The sequence below is a fragment of the Prionailurus bengalensis genome, chromosome C2 (genome assembly GCF_016509475.1).
Source record: "Prionailurus bengalensis isolate Pbe53 chromosome C2, Fcat_Pben_1.1_paternal_pri, whole genome shotgun sequence".
NCBI classification, from domain to species: domain Eukaryota; kingdom Metazoa; phylum Chordata; class Mammalia; order Carnivora; family Felidae; genus Prionailurus; species Prionailurus bengalensis.
Genome location: NC_057350.1, coordinates 70,309,916 through 70,333,899, shown reverse-complemented (window position 1 = coordinate 70,333,899; position 23,984 = coordinate 70,309,916). Strand labels below are relative to the sequence as shown.

Sequence of the window (23,984 nt, the reverse complement as noted above, 5' to 3'; positions counted from 1 at the left end):
GACGGGAACTCGGCAGTACTGAACAAAAGCAATTCCACCTGATCTGTGAATCAAAGAACTCTTCTGACATGGTTTTCAGGGTCGCTGTCTCATGCTCATACCCCCAGGTGGCCCTGTGAAGGAAATGGCACAGGGACCATCACCTTCTTTTCTGAGAAGAGGGAATGAAAGCCTCACCCCACATCAGACAGTTGCAGTATGGCCCAGGCAGCCTAGGCACGAATCCTAGACACTCCCCCCTGCTGTCCCCTTCAGTGATTTCCATTATTATGCATCTCCCCCCCCCCAACCCCCACAACCACTGACCTGTGGCTGACAACTACTACTGCTCCAGGAACATCCGGGGACAGAGGGAGGGAGAAGACCAGCTTGAGGCAGCTGGGAGATGGCACACTTCTATCCTGTGCTGGGGCCATGCAGACTGGAATGGGATAGACAAGTGGTCTGGCACAAGGGGCTGACATCTGGGGCACACAGGACTTCATTTTTTGTCTAACAGTAAGACCTTTCTTCATGGAAAGGGTAGTTGCTGTCTTGGAAGCAAAGATGGGGGAATTGTAAAAATACCACCTTTCCTGTCCTAGGTTCCCACCTCATTGCCCCACATCTTTTCAGGTCAACTAAGGGATCCATTGAGCTCAGTAGGAAAACCTAGTATCTACTTATCTTGGGGAGTTCTTGGGGATCTGGGAACCAGCAGGTTGACAGACAAAACAGGATTTTGTTGTATTCCATCTTTTAAAAGTACTTCTCTAACTAGAGTAAGGAATTAAAATGAGAATAAGAGAGATAATTCATTTATAATTTATAAGATGAATAGGCCTGTATATAGACTAGGCCCATATATGTTTTTCCTTTATGTATTTAAGAAAGTTTAAGTATAATTTACATAACAATAAAATGCACATATTTAACTAAGCATTCAGTTCTATGAGTTTTGACAATTTTATACACCCATGTGGCCGTTACCAAAAAACAAAATATGGACCTTTCCATCACCCTAGGGAGTGTGCTTGTGCCCTTTTCCAGTCAATTCCTGCCAACCTTGACATACCTCAGGTACCATATTCTGATTTTTATCACCATGGATGTAGTTTTGCCTATTCTTGGATTTCATACTAATGAAATAGTACAGTATGCATTCTTTCAGGTCTGGCTTCTTGTATTCAACATGCTATATTTATTTATTTTTAATGTTTATTTATTTGAGGGAGAGATAGAGAGCAGGCAGGGGAGGGGAAGAGAGAGGGAGACAAAATCCCAAGCACGCTCCATGCCTCCAGTGCAGAGTCCGATGTGGAGCTTGAACTCACGAACCATGAAATCATGACCTGAGCTGAAACCAAGAGTTGGACGCTCAACCAACTGAGCCACCCAGGTACCCCAACATGCTATATTTAATATTCACCCATATCGTCATGTGTATGAGTAGTTCATTCTTTGCTACTGCTAAATAGTATTCCATTATATAGATGTATCACAATTTATTTATCCATTCTCTGGCTGATGAACGTTTGGGTTATTTCTCGGTTGTTTCCAGTGTTTGCCTATTATAAGTATAGCTGATGTGAACGTTCTTATACAAGTCCTTCTGTGGACATATGTTTTCATTTCTCTTGAGAGTTGCCTGGGAGTGAAGTCATAGGGTCACAAGGTAGGTGCATGTTAAACATTCCCAACAGCAATTTTACATTCCAGTAGGAATGTGTGAAAGTTCCAGTTGCTCTATATCGTCACCATCATTTTGCATCATCAGTCTATTTAAATTTAGTCATCCTGGGGGGCATGAAGTGATACCTCATTATGGTTTTAGGATATTAATGATGGTGAGCACATTTTTCATATGCTTATTGGCCATTCTTATCCACTTTTGCAAAGTGTCTTTTCACATCTTTTGGCCAGTTCTCAAAAACTAGGTTAATTATCTTTTGCTCATAGATTTGTAAGAGTTCTTTTTTTAAAAATTTATTTAAATTTTAGTTAGTAAGCATACAGCACAAGATTGGTTTCAGGAGTAGATTTCAGTGATTCATCACTTACATACAACACCCAGTGCTCACCATAACACGTGCTCATAAGAGTTCTTAATATATCCTGGATAAGTCCTTTATCAGATATTGTACTGACAACAGCCAAATAATTTTTTTAGCCTATTTCCTGACCTATAAATTAAAGAAAATTAGAATAAAACAAAGACAACAAGCATGAAAGAGCCTGTTTTTTCTTTCAACTTTAAGTTTTGTTTTGTTTCCATGAAACTGAGTTTATGCAGGGTCTGTTTGCTTCAGGAAGACTCCACAGGGGTCCAAAGGCAGGAGTATGTGGAGAAGAATGTGTTGAGGCTCCTGGTAAGGAGCAGGACACAGCTGAAGTTCTTTAGTTGGGAGAGTGAGCCTCAGAAATCTGGGATCTTGGGAATCTGAATCTAAAACAAATGTGTTGCATGTCTAGCATTCTGAAGCTGGTGTTTCTATATTCTTTACCTCTCCCTTTCCCTATCCTCCTCTACCCTAACCACCTTGACATCATTAGGTTGAGGGCCCAAAGGATGAGAATTCCAAGAGGCTACTCAACACATCAGCCTGACTTCTAAGGCTGTCCTTCTGGGGTCTGCTCTCTTTTCTCTCTTGTTTGGCTCTTCTAATTACCCCCAAGCAGTGATGCCCAGATCCTTGAAAAAGTCTGATTTGTGTATTTCTAGTAGTTGCTGGAGTTCATCTTCTTTCCTGCACATTTTATGTTTTGTCAAAAGATGTTCTTCCATTGCGTTCTTCCTTCTTACCCTCTTTCTGAGGTGCAAGAGTTGTACACAGCAGGGGAACTTGTTTTTTTTTTTAAGAAAAAGCTGTTTTCAAACCTAAAGCTTACCTACTGTTAATGAACAAACCTAGCTTTCCAGTCTTATCTCATGCTCTTCTGTTACATAAACCAGTCAGCTGGTTACTCGCTGACCCTGAGAGTTGGCTCCTGCCCTCTCCAGCTTCCTTCCCTGGTCCCATTGCCCTGAAATGCCCTTGTTTCTTCTCCTAGTCTGCTCAAGTCCTTACCACTCTTCAAAGTAAACCCTCTGACGTGAAGAGCTTCACGACCACCCCCAGACCCAGATGTTTTTCTCTGGCTTATTTTGTAATATCAAACATGGACTTGTTTGCTGATACAGAGACCATGAAAAGAAAATCCCGCACTAGGGAATTAATTTGGTCATTTAACTCCATTTGGAAAAGAAACCTGAAAGAATTTGTTTAGGGCAAAAGTAGGGCCTGAACCAAATGAATGAAAGATAGAACACAAGTTGCCCACAGGGCATTCAGCTTTCAATCACCCTATTTTGCTTTCTCCTTCCACTCAATTAGGTCCATCTCAGCTCTGGCCCACTCAGTTCCCCTCTTGGCTCCAGTGGCTCCTATCTCCCTCTCTCTCCTGAATTAATTGGAGTGTTAGGATACAATGACCTCTTTGAGAGATACATTGGCAATATTTCTAATCTAACAATTGTCTACTAGAGCCATAGCCATAAGGGAAATCAGAGAAGGAGCAAAACAGAAAGAAAGGATAAGAGGCAGTGGGAAGTGGGAAGGCTCACTTCCAAATGAAGCCCAAGACTTTCCTGCCAGATGGGATTCACTGAATCCAGCATTCTGCTGACACAGACTACCCAAGGGACTTGGTTTAGTAGCTGCCTTGGGCTTTGTTCTCAGGGTGCCCACTGCACTGGGTCCTCCCATTTTCTGGGTCTTCCCCAGTATTTACGTATAGAGCACACTTCAGCCCCTCCCCTCCCAATGTTTTATCCTGTACTTACCCAAGTCAAAATTCACCTGCCGCTTCTCTTCCCTCTTCCTCTGGTCTATTCCCATCTACTTATCTCTTTACTATCACCTGCAAATTTGGAAATCTCACTGTGAGGTCCTTTTCTCCAAATCATTTGAAGATGCTGGTAATCCTGATGAAGATGATGGCCATGGGTTGAAGAAGGTATCTACCTTGTATAGGCATACCTTGTTTTATTGCACTTTTCAGATACTATGCTTTTTACAAATTGAAGGTTTGTGGCAACCCCGTGTTGAGCAAATCTATTGGCACCATTTTGCCTACAGCATTTGTTCATTCCATGTCTGTGTCACATTCGGGTAATTCTCACAATATTACAAACTTTTTCATTATTATTATATTTGTTATGGTGATCTGTGATCAGTGATCTTTGATGTTACTACTGTAATTTCCTTGGAACACCATAAACCACACCCAGGTAAGATGGTGAACTTAATACTATGTGTGTTCTGATTGCTCCACCAACCAGCCATTCCCCCATCTCTCTCCTTCTCCTTGGGCCTCTCTTTTTCCTGAGACACAACAACATTGAAATCAGGCCAGTTAATAACCCTGAAATGGCCTTTAAGTGTTCCAGTAAAAGGAAGAGTCTGTATGTCTCTCACTTCAAATAAAAAAATAGAAGTGATTAAGCTCTATGAGGAAGGCAGGCATGTTGAAAGCTGAGACAGGCTGAAAGCTAGGCCTCTTCTACCAGCTAGACAAGTTGTGAATGCAAAGGAAGAGTTCTTGAAGGAAATTAAAAGTGCTACTCTAGTGAACACTCAGATGATAAGAAAGCAAATAGTCTTATTGCTGATATGAAGGAAGTGTTAGTTGTCTGGATAGAAGAATAAACCAGCCACAACATTCCCTTAAGCCAAAGCCTAATCTAAAACAAGACCTAACTCTTCAATTCTGTGAAGGCGGAGGAGGTGAGGAAGCTGCAGGTGAAAAGTTGGATGCTAGCAGAGGTTGATTCATGAGGCTTAAGGAGAGAAGCCATCTCCATAACATAAAAGTGCAAGGCAACGCAGCAGGTGCTGATGTAGAAGCTACAGCAAGTTATCCAGAAGATCTAGTTCAGGTAATTAAGGAAGGTGGCGTGGCTACACGAAGCAATGGATTTTCAATACAGACAACACAGCCTTCTATTGGAAGAAGATCCCATCTAGGACTTTCATAGCTAGAGAGAAGTCAATGCCTAGCTTCAAAGCTTCAAAGGACAGGCTCTCTTGTTAGGAGCTGATGAAGCTGGTGACCTGAAGTTGAATGGTGACTGAAGTGCTCATTTGCCATGCTGAAAATCTTAGGGCCCTTAGGAATTGTGCCGAACCTATTCTGCCTGTGCTTCATAAATGGAACAACAAAGCCTGGATGACAGCACATCTGTTTACAACATGGTTTATGAAATATTCTAAGCCCCCTGTTGAGATGTACCACTCAGAAAAAAATATTCTTTTCAAAATATCACTCCTCACTGACAATGCACCTGGTCACCCTAGAGCTCTGATGGAGACATATGATGAGATTAATGTTGTTTTCATGCCTGCTAAAACAACATCTATTCTGCAACCCATGGATCAAGGAGTATTTTCAACTTTCAAGTCTTATTATTTAACAAGTACATGTTGTAAGGCTATAGCTGCCACAGATAGTGATTCCTCTGATGGATCTGGACAAAGTACATTAAAAACCTTCTGGAAAGGATTCACCATTCTAGGTGGCATTAAGAACATCCATAATTCACAGGGAGAGATAAAAATATCAACATTAACAGGATTCTAGAGGAAGCTGACTCTAGCCCTCACAGATGACTCTGAGGGCTCAAGACTCCAGGGGAGGAAGTAACTGCAGATGTGGGGGAAACAGCAAGAGAATTAGAATCAGAAGTGGAGCTTTAAGATGGGACCGAATTGCTGCAGTCTCACGGTGAAACCTGAGTGGATGAGGAGTTGCTTCTTAGGGATGAGCAAAGAAAGTGGTTTCTTGATATGAAAACTACTTCTAGTGAAGATGCTGTGAACATTGTCAAAATGACAACAAAGGATCCAGAATATTACTTCAACTTAGCTGATAAAGCAGCAGCAGGGTTTGGGAGGCTTGACTCAATCCTCTTCTTCTTGAAGGAAGCTCTACTATGGGTAAAATGCTATCAAACAGCATTGCAGGCCACAGAGAACTTGTTCAAGTACACATTGTGTACATTAAGGTCCAATCCTGTTCCAACTAACAGTGGGAAGGAAGGATCCAAAGCACTTCATTATGGTGAGATGCTCTGAAACACAAGGGCTGTCAACTGCAAAATGAGCATCTTTCTGTTTTATGATGCTGTTATTTTTATTAAGATGAGAAGAGTGAAAGCTAAATAGTTTCCACTGACCTACAAGTGCCAGATTATAGGGAAAGACATGCTGCAGCTAAAGAGACAGTCTTATTGCATGGGAAGAGCTATTTTTATCTCTAACAGGTTTTGCATATTGATAGGTTACCACTGTGAAACCAAAATTCACCAAATTACCAGAGTCATTTATTCTTCTTGTCTAGTCTAGTATTCTCTTTTCTGAGAGTTCTTTTTGTTTGTAAAATCAATTTATAAAATGTTGAGATTAGTGAATTCTAATATACATTATTTTAAAGGTTTATTAGAGCATTTTCTTCTGTTTTATTAGGATATATATATATATATATATATATATATATATATATGACTTGTCTAATGAGTTAAAATATTTATTTATATAGCTACATAAAGACCTCTAGGGATATAGCAAGAACTTTTGGGAAAAGCAGAAGGGTTTGGCAATAAATAAATCCACTGAACCATTTTTAATTTTTGGCAAAATAGTGTCAGTTTATATTGAAACATGCTATAATTGTTGAGTTACAATGTTCAGTTACCTGATTTCTATTCCAGTAGATAATATGGATAACTGGATAATTTTTATGAACAATTTCATGTTCTTTTCTTCATTAACATCATGGTAAAACAGAGATCTTTGATATAATCATGACTGATCTTGAGGGGGTCTTGACTGGATCTTGAGTGGGTATTTTGTCCCTATCTTTGCCTCTTAAGGAGTTTGAGACCTGTGGGAATCTATTCTGTTTTTGAAAGATCTCTCCTTTGTTGAAGAGCTCCTACAACGTATATTGTCCTCTCATTCATACTTCTCAATGCTTGAATGTCAGAGTGATTTTCTTCCTGTGTAAGTGAAATACTTAGTCCTGGAGCTTACATCTGCTTCCTAATACTGAATCCCCAGCATCCTCACCAGAAATAAGCATATAGAATTTGTACTTTGATATTACACACTGAGTTTAGGCCCACAGTGCCAGACATATCCCATTACAGAGTGATCTGAAAAATTTCCTTCAGGGATCTTTGATAATTTACCAAAAACAAGTGACTTGCCAGAATACAAAAGCTGTATGAATAATCATTTTTTTATTTTGTTTGTTTTTTAGGAAGGAAGAGGGTAGGAGTAGCACCCCCAACCCCCTACCCTAATGATCCTGAAATCAATTTAACAAAAGTCTAGAAGAGACTATCAAATTAATATTTTGTGTAGACTTTGGTTTACTTTATATAATTTATTCTGCATTTCCTTCTCAAAGGAACTGGTGCATATTTAGAGAATGCTTCAGTGATCCCTGGGAGCAATCCACAAAGACAGTTCTCAAACAGAGCTTTTCTTTCTTGTTATAGTTACGATGTTGGCGGATTTGAGGCATGTTCCAAACATGGAGCACCACATGGCTTTGCAGAGTCTGACGCTGTATCTGTAGAAGAAGAGGTTATGAAAGTGGACCAGATGATGTGGTCCTCAGATGATCCCAGGCAATAGAATGACTGTGCAGCCTGATGGCCCTGCATCACCAAAGAAAAACTTCCAGTAAAGCGCCACAGGGCCCTGCCTGACCTGGCCAATATTTCAAATAGCTACAATGTTGAAGCAATAATAAATTTACCTTGATAGGCTGAAGAACTGGGCCAAGAAGAAAAAAGTACAATTTGAGAGGGAAAATGTATAAAAGCTTCTATTTAAGTTTGTTTTTTAAAAGCCAAGTGCTTTGGAAGCACTTTGAAAAAAACACCCAGGGGCTTTTAAGGGAGCACAAGCCTAGCCAAAGCAGGGGTCTATGTCACTGAAAAGGCTCCTCACTCCTGGCCTGCTCTGGGAGAGCACCAGGGTCCTGGACACACTGCACCCAGGATGTGTAGGAAGGCATGGCCCTTGCCTTCAGCAGAGGGCACCCAGGTCTCCATGGTGTCTTGAGACCACGTCATATCCGGAAGGACATGAATAAGTTGGGTATATGTGCCACAGAGAAGGGTTGATGATGAAGAGAAATAGTTACCAAAATTTTAAAGTCAAGAGGACTGTAGAAATAACTATATAATCTCAACATTTCTCAGATAAAGGAAAAGAAGGCTATGATGACCATTTTCAAATATCTTTAAGGCCGTCAAATAAAAGAGGGAACAGATTTATTCTGTTTTGCCAGAGAACATAATTAGGACTAAAGGGCAGGAGGGTGGAGATTCTGGTTCAACACACTGATGAAATCCTGAGCTCCCTCGTCTGCCCTCTTCTCCCTTCCCTCCAAACCCCACATCTAGGCTTTGGAGATACCACAGTAGAGAAGTGATGGCATCCCCTGGAGATGTCAAAACCTGGCCACCAAATTTTACCTGTCTTCTAGATGTAATCTCACCAAGAAACCTTCCACGGACAGCCCGACTAAGCTAAATATTCCTGCCTCAGTGATCTCATCCAACCATGAGTCTTCTCTCAACAGAATCATCACATTGTATGATGATTCTATTTTTCTGTTTCTCCCTAGCTAGCCCTCTAATGGCAAGGATGGTTTGTATCTTCAATGCCCAACATAGTTTTTGATTCATATTAGGTGCTCACTAAATGTTTAATTGAGCTGGATCAGGCAAGAGGCTGACGGAGCAGTCTCTTTCAAATACAAGACACTAAACGCCCTTGCATACAACCAATTGAAGAGTTGAGACCACCAGGAAATTTCCATCAACTGCCCCTCCTGAAGGCAGAATTTTCTTCCTTGAAGGCTATATTTTCCCCAGCCCCAGCCTAACCACAACTAGTCCTAATGTGACCTCTATAGATTTATAGTTGGCTGTTTCATTCCTTACTCAGGTTAACTACACAGATTAATTTTCAGGTACATTGAACAAACTTTGAGTGTAATTATAGAGTCAGAGATTTAAAAGAAAAACTGTAACTGTGGCCCATTTTTCATAAAGTTTCCTATTTAGAGTATCTTTCCTGGTGTCATTTCTAGTACTCTCTAATGTGAGTATGACCACCCCAGGGGATGTCCCAGATTATCCACTGATAACATAAAAATTTTCACTGTATAAATATGCTTATGTATGTGCATATTTATTACATGCACACATATTTGATTAAACCATAAGAAAGATGCAAAGTTTCCCTAGACTTTTACTAGCAGACTGATGCTGGAGTCTCACTGCAACCACTGGCAGATGGTGGGGTGGGAGAGGGCTCTTCCAGGAGGGCGGGAGCGCACAGAGCAGAGGGGCTGACTGTGGCTTGTTTGTTGGGTTGCTTTTAGCATATTTTAAATTATTGCTCTTTTCATGAACCCAGTTAAAAAGATTTATCTATTATCTAGTTTTAACTAATCTTCACAGAAAGACACATGGCCTATCAAGTTTCCTGCAAAGAAACTGCAGTTTGAAGATAATAATAAGCATGAAAGCACAAGAGAACTTTGAACTCTGTCAGCCACCTTATGGGGTAAAGAAAGAGCGATAATCTAATCAGAACTGTCAAGAAACCAGGCCAAAAAAAAAAATGATTAGAAATTATCGAGAAGGTGATTTGAAATATGAACCACAACTTCTAATGAAAAAGCTACACTTCACCCTAAGGGCACACTGAGTTCTGAGATTACTAGTCAGTGATAGCAGAACATGTGTACCATTCATAAACTAATATATGCACAGATAGGGAATTGCAAGTTCAAAAACATTTTAAGAGAGTGAACAATCAAAAGAGTTTGGAGACCACTGGCCTAGTCTTGCTTCTAAACATATTTTTTATTTCTTTCTGATCATTCTCATCAATTGCAGAAAACTTTGAAATGCATGGAAGCTTCAAAAACAAGAGAAAATCACCCACATTCTTACTGCCACAAAATAAACACTATTGGTCTCTGCTATTATAACCTTTTGATATAAAATGTCTTTCATTGAGGGAAGCTGAACGTACAGGAAAAACGTTACAGAACATTATGTTCTGATATGGGTCATTCTGTCCAGTCTCCGTGGAGGCTAAGAAGGTATGTCAGGAATGCAGTTACAGTCCTAGTTTTAAGCATTTGCCTAATACATTTGAGTTAAGTTTCACTCTTACTGGGGGTGCCCTATGACTTCACCCCAGGTTATACTGTGGGCGCCATATACACCATTCTCACTGAGGAAAAGGTGACTGGTAGAGCAACTCCAGTACTACCTTAATTTTTAAATTAATTAGCCCATCTCAGGCATCAGTGACATGGTTAAGGAGTCATGCTTAGATTTCCAGATGTCAGGGGAGCAGGCCTGCTCTGCTTTTCAGTAATCCCCAGGAATTCCAAGCATGTCCATCAAATGCCTTCCTCTAGGAAGGCTTCCTCTAGGAAGCCATAGCTGAAAGTCCCTGCAGTAACAGCCCTGCCCTGGCTAATGTCAGCTCCAACATGTCTCTCGTTAGAGAAACCACCCTCAGTTTCACACTCTGACTCTTCTCTAGACGTACTCTTCATGCCCATGGTGAAACACTAGACAGTATTTGAAATAATTTCATCACCCTAAAAACTAACTTCTGACAATTGAGTTGGGGCACAACTTCTCCATAGGTTTGGCAGGATTTCCATTTCGATCTGAGATGAAATGCAGCATTTCCCAAGCTTTGGGCCATATCCCAAGTGGGGAACAAGACCCCTTCTAAAACCTGGTTGCCACTGCCTAAACCAGAGGGTGCCACCAAATCACTATTTTTATCTCCCTCATGCTATGTCCCCACTTTGCTCTACTGCATACCAAGTATCCAGGTTGTTGTATAGTATGGGGTGGGGGTGGGGAGAGGGAAGTTTTATATAATGCAAAGGCTGAAGAATTCAAATCCTATAATTGAAATAAGCTTCTCTAGTGCAACAGTTAAATAGGATCCACTTTTAAAGTATTTGATTTATAGTTCAGTTTGTTTTTTAAAGGGTAATTTTGGCATATACTCTGGATTGTTTTTCAGGAATGGAAATGGATTTTCCCAGAACCACTGCAGGCAGACATACCCTGGTGATGCCTCCCGCCCCCTCTGGCTCATGTCAGGGGTGTAGTTCATGGCAAACTGAAGCTATCTGTCCCATTCTAGAACTAAACCAGCAACCCTGACCTCAAAACCATGCCCTCTAATGAAATAAAACTTAAACAGCCAAACCCTCAGATTGTCTCCTTCCTCTTAAGCATTTTTGGATGTGGACCCAGAATGACAGAAGAGTAAAGAAAGACTACAATTGCAATATCACCACACCAGCTAACATCATCTCCCAATGGCTATATTCACTCTCGGTAGGTGAAGTGGAGCCAAGGAGGGATGATAGGAGTCCTGGAATCAAATGTGACTGCTTATTTCTGAGAGCCTGACTCCCAATTACCAAAGATTAACAGCTCACACCCCCTCTTTTCCTTCTTTGTTACCTTTGTTACTCAGCTTTATGAGGTTCACCATGTTCTCTCTGCTGCGTGCCCAAATCTCTAACTTTCCACTAGTATTCCTACTAGTCTTTCAACATATTTTCTTAAGTATACATTTATTTTTCTTAAAGTTTATTTGTTTTAAGTAATCTCTACACCCAGCATGGGGCTTGAACTCATGACCCCAAGAACGAGTCGCATGCACCTCTGGCTGAACCAGCCAAGTGGCCTACAACATATGTTTGAATACTAGTAGCCACCTGAAATCCTTTTGAGTGTAGATTCAAAATAAATTAAGTAAAGGGTACACAAAAAATCACCTAAACTTATAGAACAAGTTGTAAGGATAATTGAGATCCAGATTTAAAGACTTCTCTTTTCCTTTGTTCCAGAAATTGTCCAGAATGCCCCTTTTAGACCATGAAGTCTTTAAGCAAGAAACTGTAGTGGCTTCCAGGGAGGCAAGGGGAGAGGTATGTTTTGAGAAGAGAATAATCATAGGACAATAAGGGATAGGAGGGATTGCTTTAGGACTCCTTTTCTTTTATATTTCTGATTCTCAATATAAACATTTTTGGTCACAGAATTGAAGAAAAGAGCATCTTTTGCCAGGGCAGTTTTCTGGTCCTGCCTGGGACTGTTTTGGGGATGTTGGAATATCAACATTTAAAAACAAAGTAATTTCCTTCCAAATCAGTTTCATGAAGCTTCCACAGATATTGTTGGGAAGATCGGTCCCAGACACCCAGAAGCCCCAACTGTGAGGAGAGGGTTGGAATGCAAAACAAAATGTAAAAGATTGATGGGTGGAGAAGTAGCTTTCCCTAATACCATACCAGCAGGGAGCAAAGAGAAGACAGTGGATCTTTCATTTAACCCTTTGCCATCCCTGAAAAGGACAAAGTGCCTTGGGTGTTAGATACTCTCCACACCCCAGGAGCCCTCCTGGCCTGGTTTTAGTTACTGTTTCAAAGCAGAAAATAATAAAAGGTGTATATTATGTGGAGCAGACATTATTAATAGGCATCACAAAGAGGATATAAATATACTATAACATCTGATCCTGACCTTGCCAGAAGGAACTGAGGAGTCCATGAGATGAATCAAGATGGCCTTAGCACAGACTTACCTTCTTAGTGAGCACAAAGCAAACTGAAGAAAAGGTCTTCTTCCCTGTGGCGCCTGACTTCCCGGCTGCTCTGTGATTTCATCTAGTTCCTAACCAAGGTCACCAACTGAGGAGGCCTCCAAATTTTAACATCTACCTCCTCCTCCTGATGCTAAAGGATCCAATCACTAACTCAAATAGACAACTCCATGGTCTTTCAGGAACCAAAGTACCAAGGGTCCACATAATCCCAACCAAAAGCCTTCTTAGTGAAGTCATCCCAGACAGAGAGTGAAACAGAGAGGCTCTTCTTGGCTGAGCAGGTGAGAAGGACAGAGGAATGGAACATGCTAGAATGTGAACTGTGAATCTGTTGATTATAAAAATGTATCCTTGATGCACAATCCCCTCTGATTCCCTTAGGGTACTGCCTGATGCTCCATTCCCAGCCTTTGATGCAGCGCCCTTGACCAGGAAGTAGCCCATTCTGCAGCCCACCCCCCCAGAACTCTCCATGACTCCCTCCCTCTCCTTTCCCAGTGCCCCCCTCCGCCACCTCTACCTCAATGGTATATTGCTCGAAGATGCGCAGCTGCAGGAAGATGTCTAGCTTGATCTTCCGCTCGTGGAACAGCTCCTCCATCTGTACCTGGGCATCATCCAGCTGCTGAAGGACTGACTCAATGTGGCTGATGGAGCTGCTGTGGGGTGTCTTGTTGTTGGACACAGCCGAGTCCCTGTGGCAGAGTGGGGGAGAAGGGAGGGGCCTTTCCATGTTAAAAGTGATATAGGGGCAGGGGGCCTTCCTCATTTGAGCAAGGTGGATATGAATCAACAGGATCATTCAAGATATTTATCAAACTCCTACTGTGACCCTGGCACTATCTCCTTAGTAGGTGAACCAACGATACTTGTATCCTCTTTGGGGTTCATAGCACTGTAGCTCGAGACTAGCTGCTCTCCTCTTTATTCCTCAGAACTCTGAAAGCCATCAGACAAAGGAATGCATGGAAAGGGCTCTACAAAGCATAATATATTAAGGACATGGAATGGTTCCATACATATATGTAGCCTAATATGCAGAGTTTTAATACACACACATACACATGCATATGAGTAGACACATTAATCACAATGAGTAAGAGTAGACAAATTAAAGGCATATGAAAAAAAATCACCCTTCCTAGTTTTATCTCACAGGATTGCTATTAAAATAAAATGAGATCATGGCTACCAAAATTATTCATCTACTTTATAACACTATGCCAAAGTTATGGGCTGGTGTTATTCCACAAGCTCCAAGCTGTAGTTAGGAAAACACAGGATCTGGAGGCCACAAGCCCAGATTGTCCCCACTCTGCACACATGGGCTTGTGGCCTTGGGAAATCACCTCCTGGAGACCCCGCTGCCTCATGAAAAGTGAACTTAATAATCCCTGCTCACTTCTTGGTTTGCTGTTAAATAAGACAGTGAATGGAAATGTGCTCTGTGAGCAGAAACATGCTGTGTTAATAATGGCTGTTAATCTTGAAAGAACACAAAAGGGTCAAGTGCTGACTGGGGCATGGGCCTAGCTGGGGAGAGTAGAGGACAGGGCACAAAAGGCTGGGACAACAGCAAAGTTTCAAAGAGGATGAGTTCCGATTTGGATTTGGGCGTTAAAAGAAAAGGACGACCCCAGCCAAGCAGGTAGGAGGGGTGCACTTTCTGAGCAGCAGCGTCTATACAAAAGTGGGAGGGGAAGGTGGCATGTCATAGAGGGGAACAAAAAGTAAACAAATTGAGCTGCTCAGAGAAGTAAAGGGTGGTGAGGCCTCCTAAGAGATCATTATAATAGGAAAATTACAGGAGTTCAGAAGTTTAGATTCTATATGGCCCTAAAGCTTGAAATAGATGGGCACATTCATTATCTAGTGGCATCCTGGTTTCTTGTACAATGTAAGAGGTTGGAGGACAAACCATCAGCAGGTTTTCTGAAAACCAGTCCTTTTAGCCTGTGTTTGTCTCAGAAGCAGCAGGATCTGAGGTCATCCTATATTTCTGAAGGGGGCATAAGGCCAGTTGTCAGGAGCCCCTCCTTCTGTCATTCTGAGAGCTCCCGATTCTACCTGCAACTCTGGCCTATTTGGGCACAAAACTCCACCATTGCACAGACACCCCAATCATGAAAAGAATATAAGGCATGCACCTGATATGCTGACTTATGCATTTGTTGAGGACTTTGCTGTTGGAAGGATATGCTTGTTCTTTCTGACTGATCCTCTCAGACTTTTTTCCATCACAAAGCTTCCAGAAGAAAGAGAATGATTTCTGACCATTTTGTACAGTACCTATGTCAGCATCTCACTCACTGGGAATCACAGAAATGATGCAAAAACTACCTTAGGTGCATCAGTAATGATTGCCAGAAAAGTCATGGAGACCTAGGGAAGATGTGTTGAGGCATCCTGCCCATTTCCACTAGGCACCATTCACTTCTTTTCTTCTTTGACTAGTCTTGAAATTAGGGAGGGGATCCTAGGCTAGAGTCAGGCTAATGAGGGAATACATGGTCACCAGGTTCTTGATCACACACCTATGGTCCTCTCTGACATCCATGGAATTTAAACCTGTAGAACGGCCATCAGCCATGTCACTACCTTCACCATTACAGAGCAGCCTTCAGCCCTTAGGCATCATGCAAGGTTGGCAGTTGAGAGCAAATGTCATCCCCACAGACCCAACTCACACAGAATGGAACTGACCAAGTTTATGAAAAGTTATTTGGAGAGAAAACACTAAGCATCACAAAATTCTAGAGCTGACAGAGCTCCTAGAAGAACCTCCTTAATTACACAGACAAAACAGCTGAGGGCCAGAGAGATTAAGTGACTGCCCGTTATTTGGAATTTTTTTTCAGAAGCAAATAACAGTAGGGTTTCCTAGCTAGGCAGACAAAACTCATGTATGATATATTTGTAAAGATGAGCTGGAGGAAGAAGGGAAAGAGGCTGTCTTGTTAGTATGCAACAGGAGGATTCAAAACATCTCATGTGCATGTTTGGAATAGACATGATTAATTTCCAACAGAAAAACATGCCAGGGCTATCTCCAGGTAAGTTTTTCATTGTTTAATTGGACAACTGATACAGGGTGGGGGAAGCCCTCTCCAACTGAAGTAATTCCCTCAGGGCCCAGCGCTGGCCTGGGACTTGCTGATGAGATTATTCCTGTCTGGAGCTGGCAGAGGTCCCAGCACTGGGTGATTTTAGGATAGAACAAGTCCCTGCAGGCAGACATCATTAGCACCGTCAAGTCCTATTTATACAGCACCTGGGCACAGGGGTGGTCCTGAGGGCTTTCTCAAGGCCTCACGACACTTTATCTGAGGAGCCAGCGCCCTTGACAGGGATAGGAACCTGGATATTGATGCCAACAGAAAGGAGTCAATGGTGTGGATGATTCTAAATGAATAGAAGGTTTTAGACAGGATTTTCTTTCTTAGTTATGTTTGTTTAAGTTGATACAGAAGGAGTTGTATTTTCTGGCCAGCAAGGAATGGTGGAAGGGTCATACGTGGGTAATGGAGAACAGAGTGGGATGACAATACAAACTCTCTATATCCTCATGGAGGACGGCTTTGGATCCCCAAAGCCAACCATTTTTGCCAGCTGGGGCACTAGAGTTCAGAGTTCAGCCTGAGATCAGATACCAAATAACACTATACTCCATAATGGCTATTTCTCCACCTGACCAAATATGCCATAACTCTTTCTTGTTTTTTAAGTTTTATTTATTTATTTTGAGAGAGACAGCATGAGCAGAGGAGGGGCAGAGAGAGAGAGAGGGAGAGAGAATCCCAAGCAGACTCCATGATACCTGTGCAGAGCCTGAAGTGGGGCTCGAACTCACAAACTGCGAGATCATGACCTGAGCCAAAACCAAGAGTCAGATGTTTAACTGAGTGAGCCACCCAGGTGCCCCGAATATGCCATAATTCTTAATGAAGATGTTATTATTTTCTGTTGAATGTTGTTAACTTTTGTACTTATGTTACTTATTGATTGCTAAATAATAGCATGAATGATAAATAATTCCTTGAAACATCAGAGATTTTCCATTTACTCTCATTCTAAACTCCAGTTGGGTATGGCACAGGCATTTTCATATCTGACAGATGGAGAAACTGAAGCTCACACAAGACCACAAAGCTGGTGGTGGCTGAGCCAAGACTGGGACATGACTTATCTCACATCTAGTCGAGGGCATTTCCCACTGGAAAGCACTGCCCATGCTGACCTGGCCTCGCTGGGCTCCCCCAGGGAGGGAGGCGCTGACCTGAGCTGCTGGATAAGGTCTTCGCCTTCCTTGATGACATTGAGCGTGGCGTCCAGAGTGGCAGTCTGCTGCTGCTGGAACTGCTTGATCAGTTCCTGGACCGCATCCACTGAGTCTGCACAGACGTCCTCCAGCATCTCCTTCTGAAGGTCTTCCATCCATGTCCACAACTGTGGGGGAGAGAGCAGAGACCCCACTCAGGGCAGACAGGAGAGGCCAGGGGTGGAGCAAGGACAAGATAGTTGGGACAGGGGTCACCCAGCCTACCCTCAACCAGTCAGTGCAATGTCAGACTATCATTCTCATCAGCACACCTATATTTATATTCATTACTCATCTCTGCTAAGTTTACTCCATTAATGGTTCCATTCCCTAAGGATGATCACCACCTCTGGCTTAACCTCCCTGTGGTTCAGGGAAACTTATAATCTTAGAGCAAGGTTGATTGCTCATCTTTGAGAAAGTAGGAAGAACAGAGGGCTGGTGATAGACATATATTATTTCATCTTTCAGAAAGGAGGATTCTGCACACCTCAGGCAGCTAGATGCTGATTCCTAGAAATGTATCATGATTTTGGAAATACGCAAAAAAGAATGTGATGCTCCATAAGAACCAAATTAAGATTAATTTTAAAAATATGTGCTATGCTAAATTATTTGTTTCTTTTCAGGGCTACTAGGTTGGTTAGAAGGTTGAATGCTAAAAATGTAGCTTATCTTAATTTCAATATAAGTATGAGACATTTCCCCCATGATATTCAAAGCACTGAAATGTAGTCAGGGTGATATGACTGGTCAGACAACTTTAAAAGAGCTAAGTATAATGTTTTGAGCAGAATAAGGATTAGAAATGATGAAGAGTTGAACTGAATTCTGAAAACTCATGTAATGATTAGCTCTTCCTCATACAGAAACTAGGTCTTCAGTGGCCTGCCACAGTGCTCTACTGCTAATTACTCCTCTGGAGCATGCTCATAAAATGATGGAGGGAAAGACAAGTCTGATGCTTACTTAAAAATAAGGAATCTTCACGTGGCAATCCAGAAAGATCAGCTCAGGGCTCTACCAGGGGCGGGGGGTGGGGGGAGGGAAACAGTATAGAGAGAAAATTGATAGAATCAGAAGATGTGGATTTTGGCCTCTGTTCTTCCTATAACTCGTGGTGCCTTTGAGTAAATCACTTCACCCTTGCCCATCTATGACCTCGTGTGTAAAAAGGAAAGCATTAAATAAAATGGCTAATTGCCTTCTGGCTCTAACATTTATGTATGTCTTCCATGTTAAGAACACGGATAAACATCCATCTCAAGAATATCATCTCATCTAGTTAGTTCTCAGGATGGTAAATCATGGTATGGCCTTTGTAACTAGAGATAAGAAAAGAATCAATAAAGAGAGACAAAAATAGTCTTCAAGTTTCAGACAAGTTATTCTTTGTTCTTCAGATAGGAGAGGCTCTGGATGTGACAGAAGAGGGTGAGTTAACAAGAACACTAAGCCGTAGAGGTAGCATGTAAGAGGGTATAAAGAATGTCCTTCTTTGACAGGTGAGAAACTCTCTGAGCCTTAGCTTTCTAATCTACAAAATGGGAGTAACATCTGCCCTGCTCATAAAAGACTATGGATATTAAATTATTTAATTATTATTAATGCTTTAAGTAAACATATAGCATTATTAATAAGCTCATAGTGTTGTGATTATAGTTGCAAGGAATACAAATTATTATTATTCAGTGTTCCTGTCATTTAGCAGTTAATAATCTGGTTGTAATTCAGTTTATTTCCTTTAAAAATAACCTTTTCTATTATAAAAACATAAAACAGGTTTTCCAGACCATATAAGCTGGATCATATTTCTATAAGTATGAGTGTATTTATTACAAATCAGTATGAAATCAGGAAGTTCAGGATATTGGTCACTGTTGCTTCTTGTTATTTCATACTTTGTGGCTGCCATTTTGCCTGGAGACTAAAAGCATTTTCTAAAGGTGCTGAAGTCCCTGGGTAAAAGATAATGGGTTCTCTGAAAAACTACTGGATACAGAGACAATATAGCATGTAGCATGGTTAAGAATTTCAAACCCCCGTGGTTCCTGGGTGACTCAGTTTGTTAAGCATCCGACTCTTGATCTCAGCTCAGTCTTGATCTTAGAGTCATGAGTTCAGGTCCCACATTAAAAAAAAAAAAAAAAAGAGTTTCAAACCACAGTTCTACCATGTATCAGCTATATAAGCTTGGGCAAATAACCTACCCTGTCTGCACCTCAGTTCCTCAGTATTCCTTATCAGCAAAATGGGGATAATAGTAGTGTTTATCCCCACAGAGTCATAAATATTACTAATTTGATATATATGTGTGTGCATGCATGTCTGTGTGTATATATACACAAATAAGTGAGATATATCTATATCTATATAGATATCTGTATCTATATATATCATTTAGAAACAGTACTTGGTATATAGCAAATGCTAGATACTATATTTAAAAGATATTTTTGGGGGCACTTGGGTGGCTCAGTCAGTTAAGCATCTGACTCTTGATTTCAGCTCAGGTCATGATTTCATGGTCGTGAGATCAAGCCCCGAATCAGGCTCTGTGCTAGGCATGGAATCTGCTTAAGATTCTCCCTCTCTCTCTCTCTCCCTCTGCCCCTCTCTGCTCTCTCTCTCTAAAAAAATAAAAAATAAAAATAAAAAATGTATTAAAAATTTTTTTTTAATGCTTGTTTATTTTGTGTGTGTGTGAGATACAGAGTGCAAGCAAGGGAGGGGCAAAAAGAGAGGGAGAGAGAAAATCCCAAGCAGGCTCCTTGCTCAGCACAGAGGCTCACACAAGGCTTGATCACATGACCATGAGATCATGCCCTAAACCAAAATCAAGAGTCAGGCACTTAACTGACTAAGCCACCCAGGCACCTCAAAAATAAAAGATATTTTTGATGCAAGCCACCCCTAGGTCCAACTAGAAGGCAGAGGGAAAGTGTGAAATACTTCTTCCATTTTTAACTGGTAAAAGATCAACACTGGATTTGGTCCTTCAGAATTCTAGGCTGAGCTGGGCCTCTCTTTGCTGTTTTTGCTGCTTTGTCCTGGGATGTCTAAGGAAAGCCTAGAGACTGGAAAACCTAGATATTTCTGAAGGTAAGAAAAAAGGGGGGGGAGAGGAGGGGAGAGGAGAGGAGGGGAGAGGAGAGGAGAGGAGAGGAGAGGAGAGAAGAGAAGAGGAGAGAAGAGGAGAGGAGAGGAAGAAAAGATGTGAAGAGAGAGAGATAAAACCTGGACACCAAGCCTGTCATGTAAGAGAAGGAAAAGAAACTCAATGTCTCAAGGGAGGACAGGCATTGAGATAGAAGACTGATCAGGGTAAGGTTGGCACTCATTGTTACAGGAATAAGAGAGAAAAGAGGCATATATGAATCTTGAGAATTTTATTTGAATTAAGATAATTTTGTTCTCAGTACCATCCCTAAGCTATTTTAATGGCTTCATAGCCTTCCCCCCCCCCCTTTATTTATCCTTAATAAAACTTGAACACTTCTGGTGTAGATGTACAGAAGAAAGCATCATTCTTTCTGAGGACATCCACCATGATTCATGGCACTCCCTCCTCCTGATGGTCATGCAGTTAAAGAGCAGGGACAAAGACAGAACTTTCCAGATAAAAATGAGGTGTCAGTGTTACAAACAAGGGGACCAGGAAAACACTAGGGACATATGAGGATACACTCTGGCCTCTGAAGTCAATATTATTAAAACAACATGTCCTCCCCCAAAATATTCTTTGACCAGTGAACTGAAACTGATTTCTCACACTTCTGTTCCCATATTCTATTGTATTATAAACAAAGTCTTGTCTAAGGCAGAGTGAAAACCTACTTCCTACTAAGGAAAATCAGCTAAGAGATAAATAGTAAGATACAATACTCAGTGCAGCTCAGCCCAGTGGTTAACAGCTTGATAAGAAAAGGAAGCAGTCTACATTCAAGAGTTTAAAATGTCAAATAAAATTGCTAGTGATTAAAGACAATTTGACTTGGAGATAGTGAAGGGGACTTCAACACCAAATACAAAGGGTTAGTGACATCTTTCTCTGTTTTTCCTTCTGTTAAAAGAACAAACAGAAGGAAAGGAACTCTTGAATGCAATTGATATTTACTAGTGATAATTCTTGATTCTGCCGTTGTCGGGCTATTCCGTGAGCATGGGAAAACTACTTTACTTCAACTACTTCATATTTAACATGGTGTGTGCATGTGTACACATGTATATGTGTGGTCTCTCCAGCTTGTCTCTAAAATTCCTTCCAGCTCTAACATGCTATGGTGTCTCTTAAGGCTGATGTCAAGGAGAGGGTAGTAAAGAAATGATTAATGTGTATTGAAAGATCGAGGAAGTAAACATATTGTATACAATGGGATTAAGGTTTCTTATTGCCAGGGGAAAGGGAGAAGGTTGGAATAAACTTTTTTGTGTTGAATCAGAATTTTAACTCTACATATGGGTATTTTATATTATAGATATATAGATATAGACAGATAAACACAGGTGTGTGTGTGTGTGTGTGTGTGTGTGTGTGTGTGTTTAAAAAAGAAAGAAAGAAAGAAATGCCTCTCTCAACTGCAACTCTGCAGTCACAACTTAGACACTGAGACATCCGAAGTCCAAAAAGTTTAACACTAGTTTGAGGATAATTGTGATACCAAGTTAAGACACTATTTACAACCTAGAAAGCTTGAGTAGTGAGTCACTTGCAATCCCATGAGGCCACATGTACACAGTCACCTCCTGGTGGCAGCAAATTTAAATTGCAGGCTCATAATTCTGAATAAGCACCTCCGAGGCATAAAGTGGACAGAACTGAACATTAGTGTCACTAAACTATGAGTAAGGATCAATATTCCTTTCCTAGGCTGCAATTTTCCTATCCTGTGGGTTTCCTTCTGTGTATGTGTCCATCTGACTTATCCCTAAAGAGCATGCCTAGGTTGCTTTGAAAAGAATTCACATCAGAGAGCTGCTTCTGTTACTAATTTACTAATTATCAGGCAGCACCAGTGAGACCTAGTCAGAATGGTCTCTCTCTCTCACTTCAAGCTACAAGAAGCAACAACTGCCAGAACTGGGTAAAATCATGGAGTGTGTGAGGTAATCAGTAACAGCAACCATGTATTTTTTTTCCCTATTGTTCTCCATTTTGCTTTCTCTCCCCTAGGGTAATCCTCTTTATCTTCTGCTTATTGAGAGTCTCACACATTAGCACTGCGCTTTCTCCACTAATCCAGTGCTTCAGAATGACTCTCACATTTCAGCCATTTCCAGACGTTCTTCTTGATCAAACATACCTGTACTGTGACCCACCCCTTTAGGGGTCTGCTCTTTGGTTGGCAATGAATACTTGGTCCATGTTGATATACATACTTAGAGGCTTTATGTGTTCTTTCTCTCAGAGAACACATGTGGTTGTGGCCCCAAATACCTATACCCAAAGAATGGGCCTAACTTGAGAAGTTTGAGAACCTTCTCAGGGGTAAAGTTAAGGAAGACTTAAAGTTAGTTAGAAGCCTACATAAAGTTAGTCCTAATAGTGAATCAGTGAATTTAGGAGGGGCCAGCCCATGGAGCCTATGCTGCCTGCAAAGTGGGACAGCCTGAGAAAGAGGCAATGGAAAAAGGCAGTCAGGAAGGGACAAGGAAGGGAGATACTAGGAGGTTTGTAGAAATAATGAGGCTTATGGATAAGTGGTTAAGGAAAGAGGTATTTTACTCTATCACTTTCACCCGCTGATTGGCTAGTCCATCTGCACAGCCCTGGCCGCCACTGTGATGATACAATCGACTGCCCCAAGATGTCTAATGGACACTAGTTCCACAGGGTAAACTGCCCCTCCCTCATTTTGAAGAGATCATTTTTCTTTGGCATCAATTATCAGCTTTTATTTCTTCGATAAGCACCATGACAGTTTGGCAACTGAAATAGAGGATGAAGCAGTCTTGATCTTGAGAGTATCATCCCTTTTGAAGACTGATTTAGTTTTGGTTCTATGGTGGGTGGTGGGTAGAGAAACATGTGTACACGTGAGGGTCTTGAGAAGTGTGTGTGTGTGTGTGTGTGTGTGTGTGTGTGCCTGTTTGAGCAGGAAATAGCATGGAAGAATGATTTCACAAGGTTGGAAACAAAGAGAAATGGGCATTTAGTTAAGCTGTGTAATGAAGAGTTGAGGTTGATTATCTTGGCCACATTCTTCAGTTAATTTGACTCTCATATTATTACTACAAAAATACCTAAAAAGGGATATTTTGAAAGCCCAGAAACTGCAGTATTTCCATGGAAACACAGCAAGGAAGGAGAATTCTGTCTGGACAATCTCTGCAGAGCAGATGACACCTGCTACAAATGCCTTCTCCCTGGACAAAGAAAATGAGGACCTGGGTAAATTCTCCTTACATGCTTCCTCACTCTCCAGAACAGCAAAATGCCAGCTGCCCTCCTGTCCCCAGGCAAAAAGAAGCTATTTGAAAGTTGAGCACAATATATACTAATACCTGAGGCTTTGCAAGCATAGGAAGGTCCCAGGCACATGTTTGTCACCTCTCTTTATAGTGTAACTTTTCTCTCCAAGTAGGGATGACAAATTTTGTTTTTGTAAAATAACATTATTGGGATTGTTATTGATTTTCAGCTGAAAATATCATTGAAGAAAAGTTATAAAACCAAAAAAAATGCAAAAGAAAATTAAATCACCCATAACATTTAACTTCTTTGTATATTTCTTTCTAGTCTTTATTCTATGTGCATATCAAAATTGTGGTCATGCTGGATATACAGTTTTTTATGTATTTATTTTTGGGACAGAGAGAGACAGAGCATGAATGGAGGAGGGGCAGAGAGAGAGGGAGATACAGAATCGGAAACAGGCTCCAGGCTCTGAGCCATCAGCCCAGAGTCTGACGCGGGGCTCGAACTCACGGACCGCGAGATCGTGACCTGGCTGAAGTCGGACGCTTAACCG

The 23,984-nt window shown here is 41.3% G+C and overlaps 1 protein-coding gene across 20 annotated transcripts in view; it reads right to left on the bottom strand.

The window, feature by feature from the left end:
* KALRN (kalirin RhoGEF kinase) overlaps positions 1–23,984 on the bottom strand; it is a 677,424-nt gene that overhangs the window by 300,463 nt on the left and 352,977 nt on the right. For 16 of the 20 annotated variants that reach the window (XM_043594359.1, XM_043594361.1, XM_043594360.1 and 13 more), the window contains exons 12-13: positions 16,933–17,141; positions 13,216–13,390 (exon numbers count right to left, since the gene is read on the bottom strand). In XM_043594359.1, coding sequence (XP_043450294.1) covers positions 13,216–13,390; positions 16,933–17,141 — 384 coding nt within the window. The remainder of the gene's footprint in view (positions 1–13,215; positions 13,391–16,932; positions 17,142–23,984) is intronic. The other 4 variants (XM_043594368.1, XM_043594369.1, XM_043594378.1 and 1 more) reach the window with 1 other exon arrangement.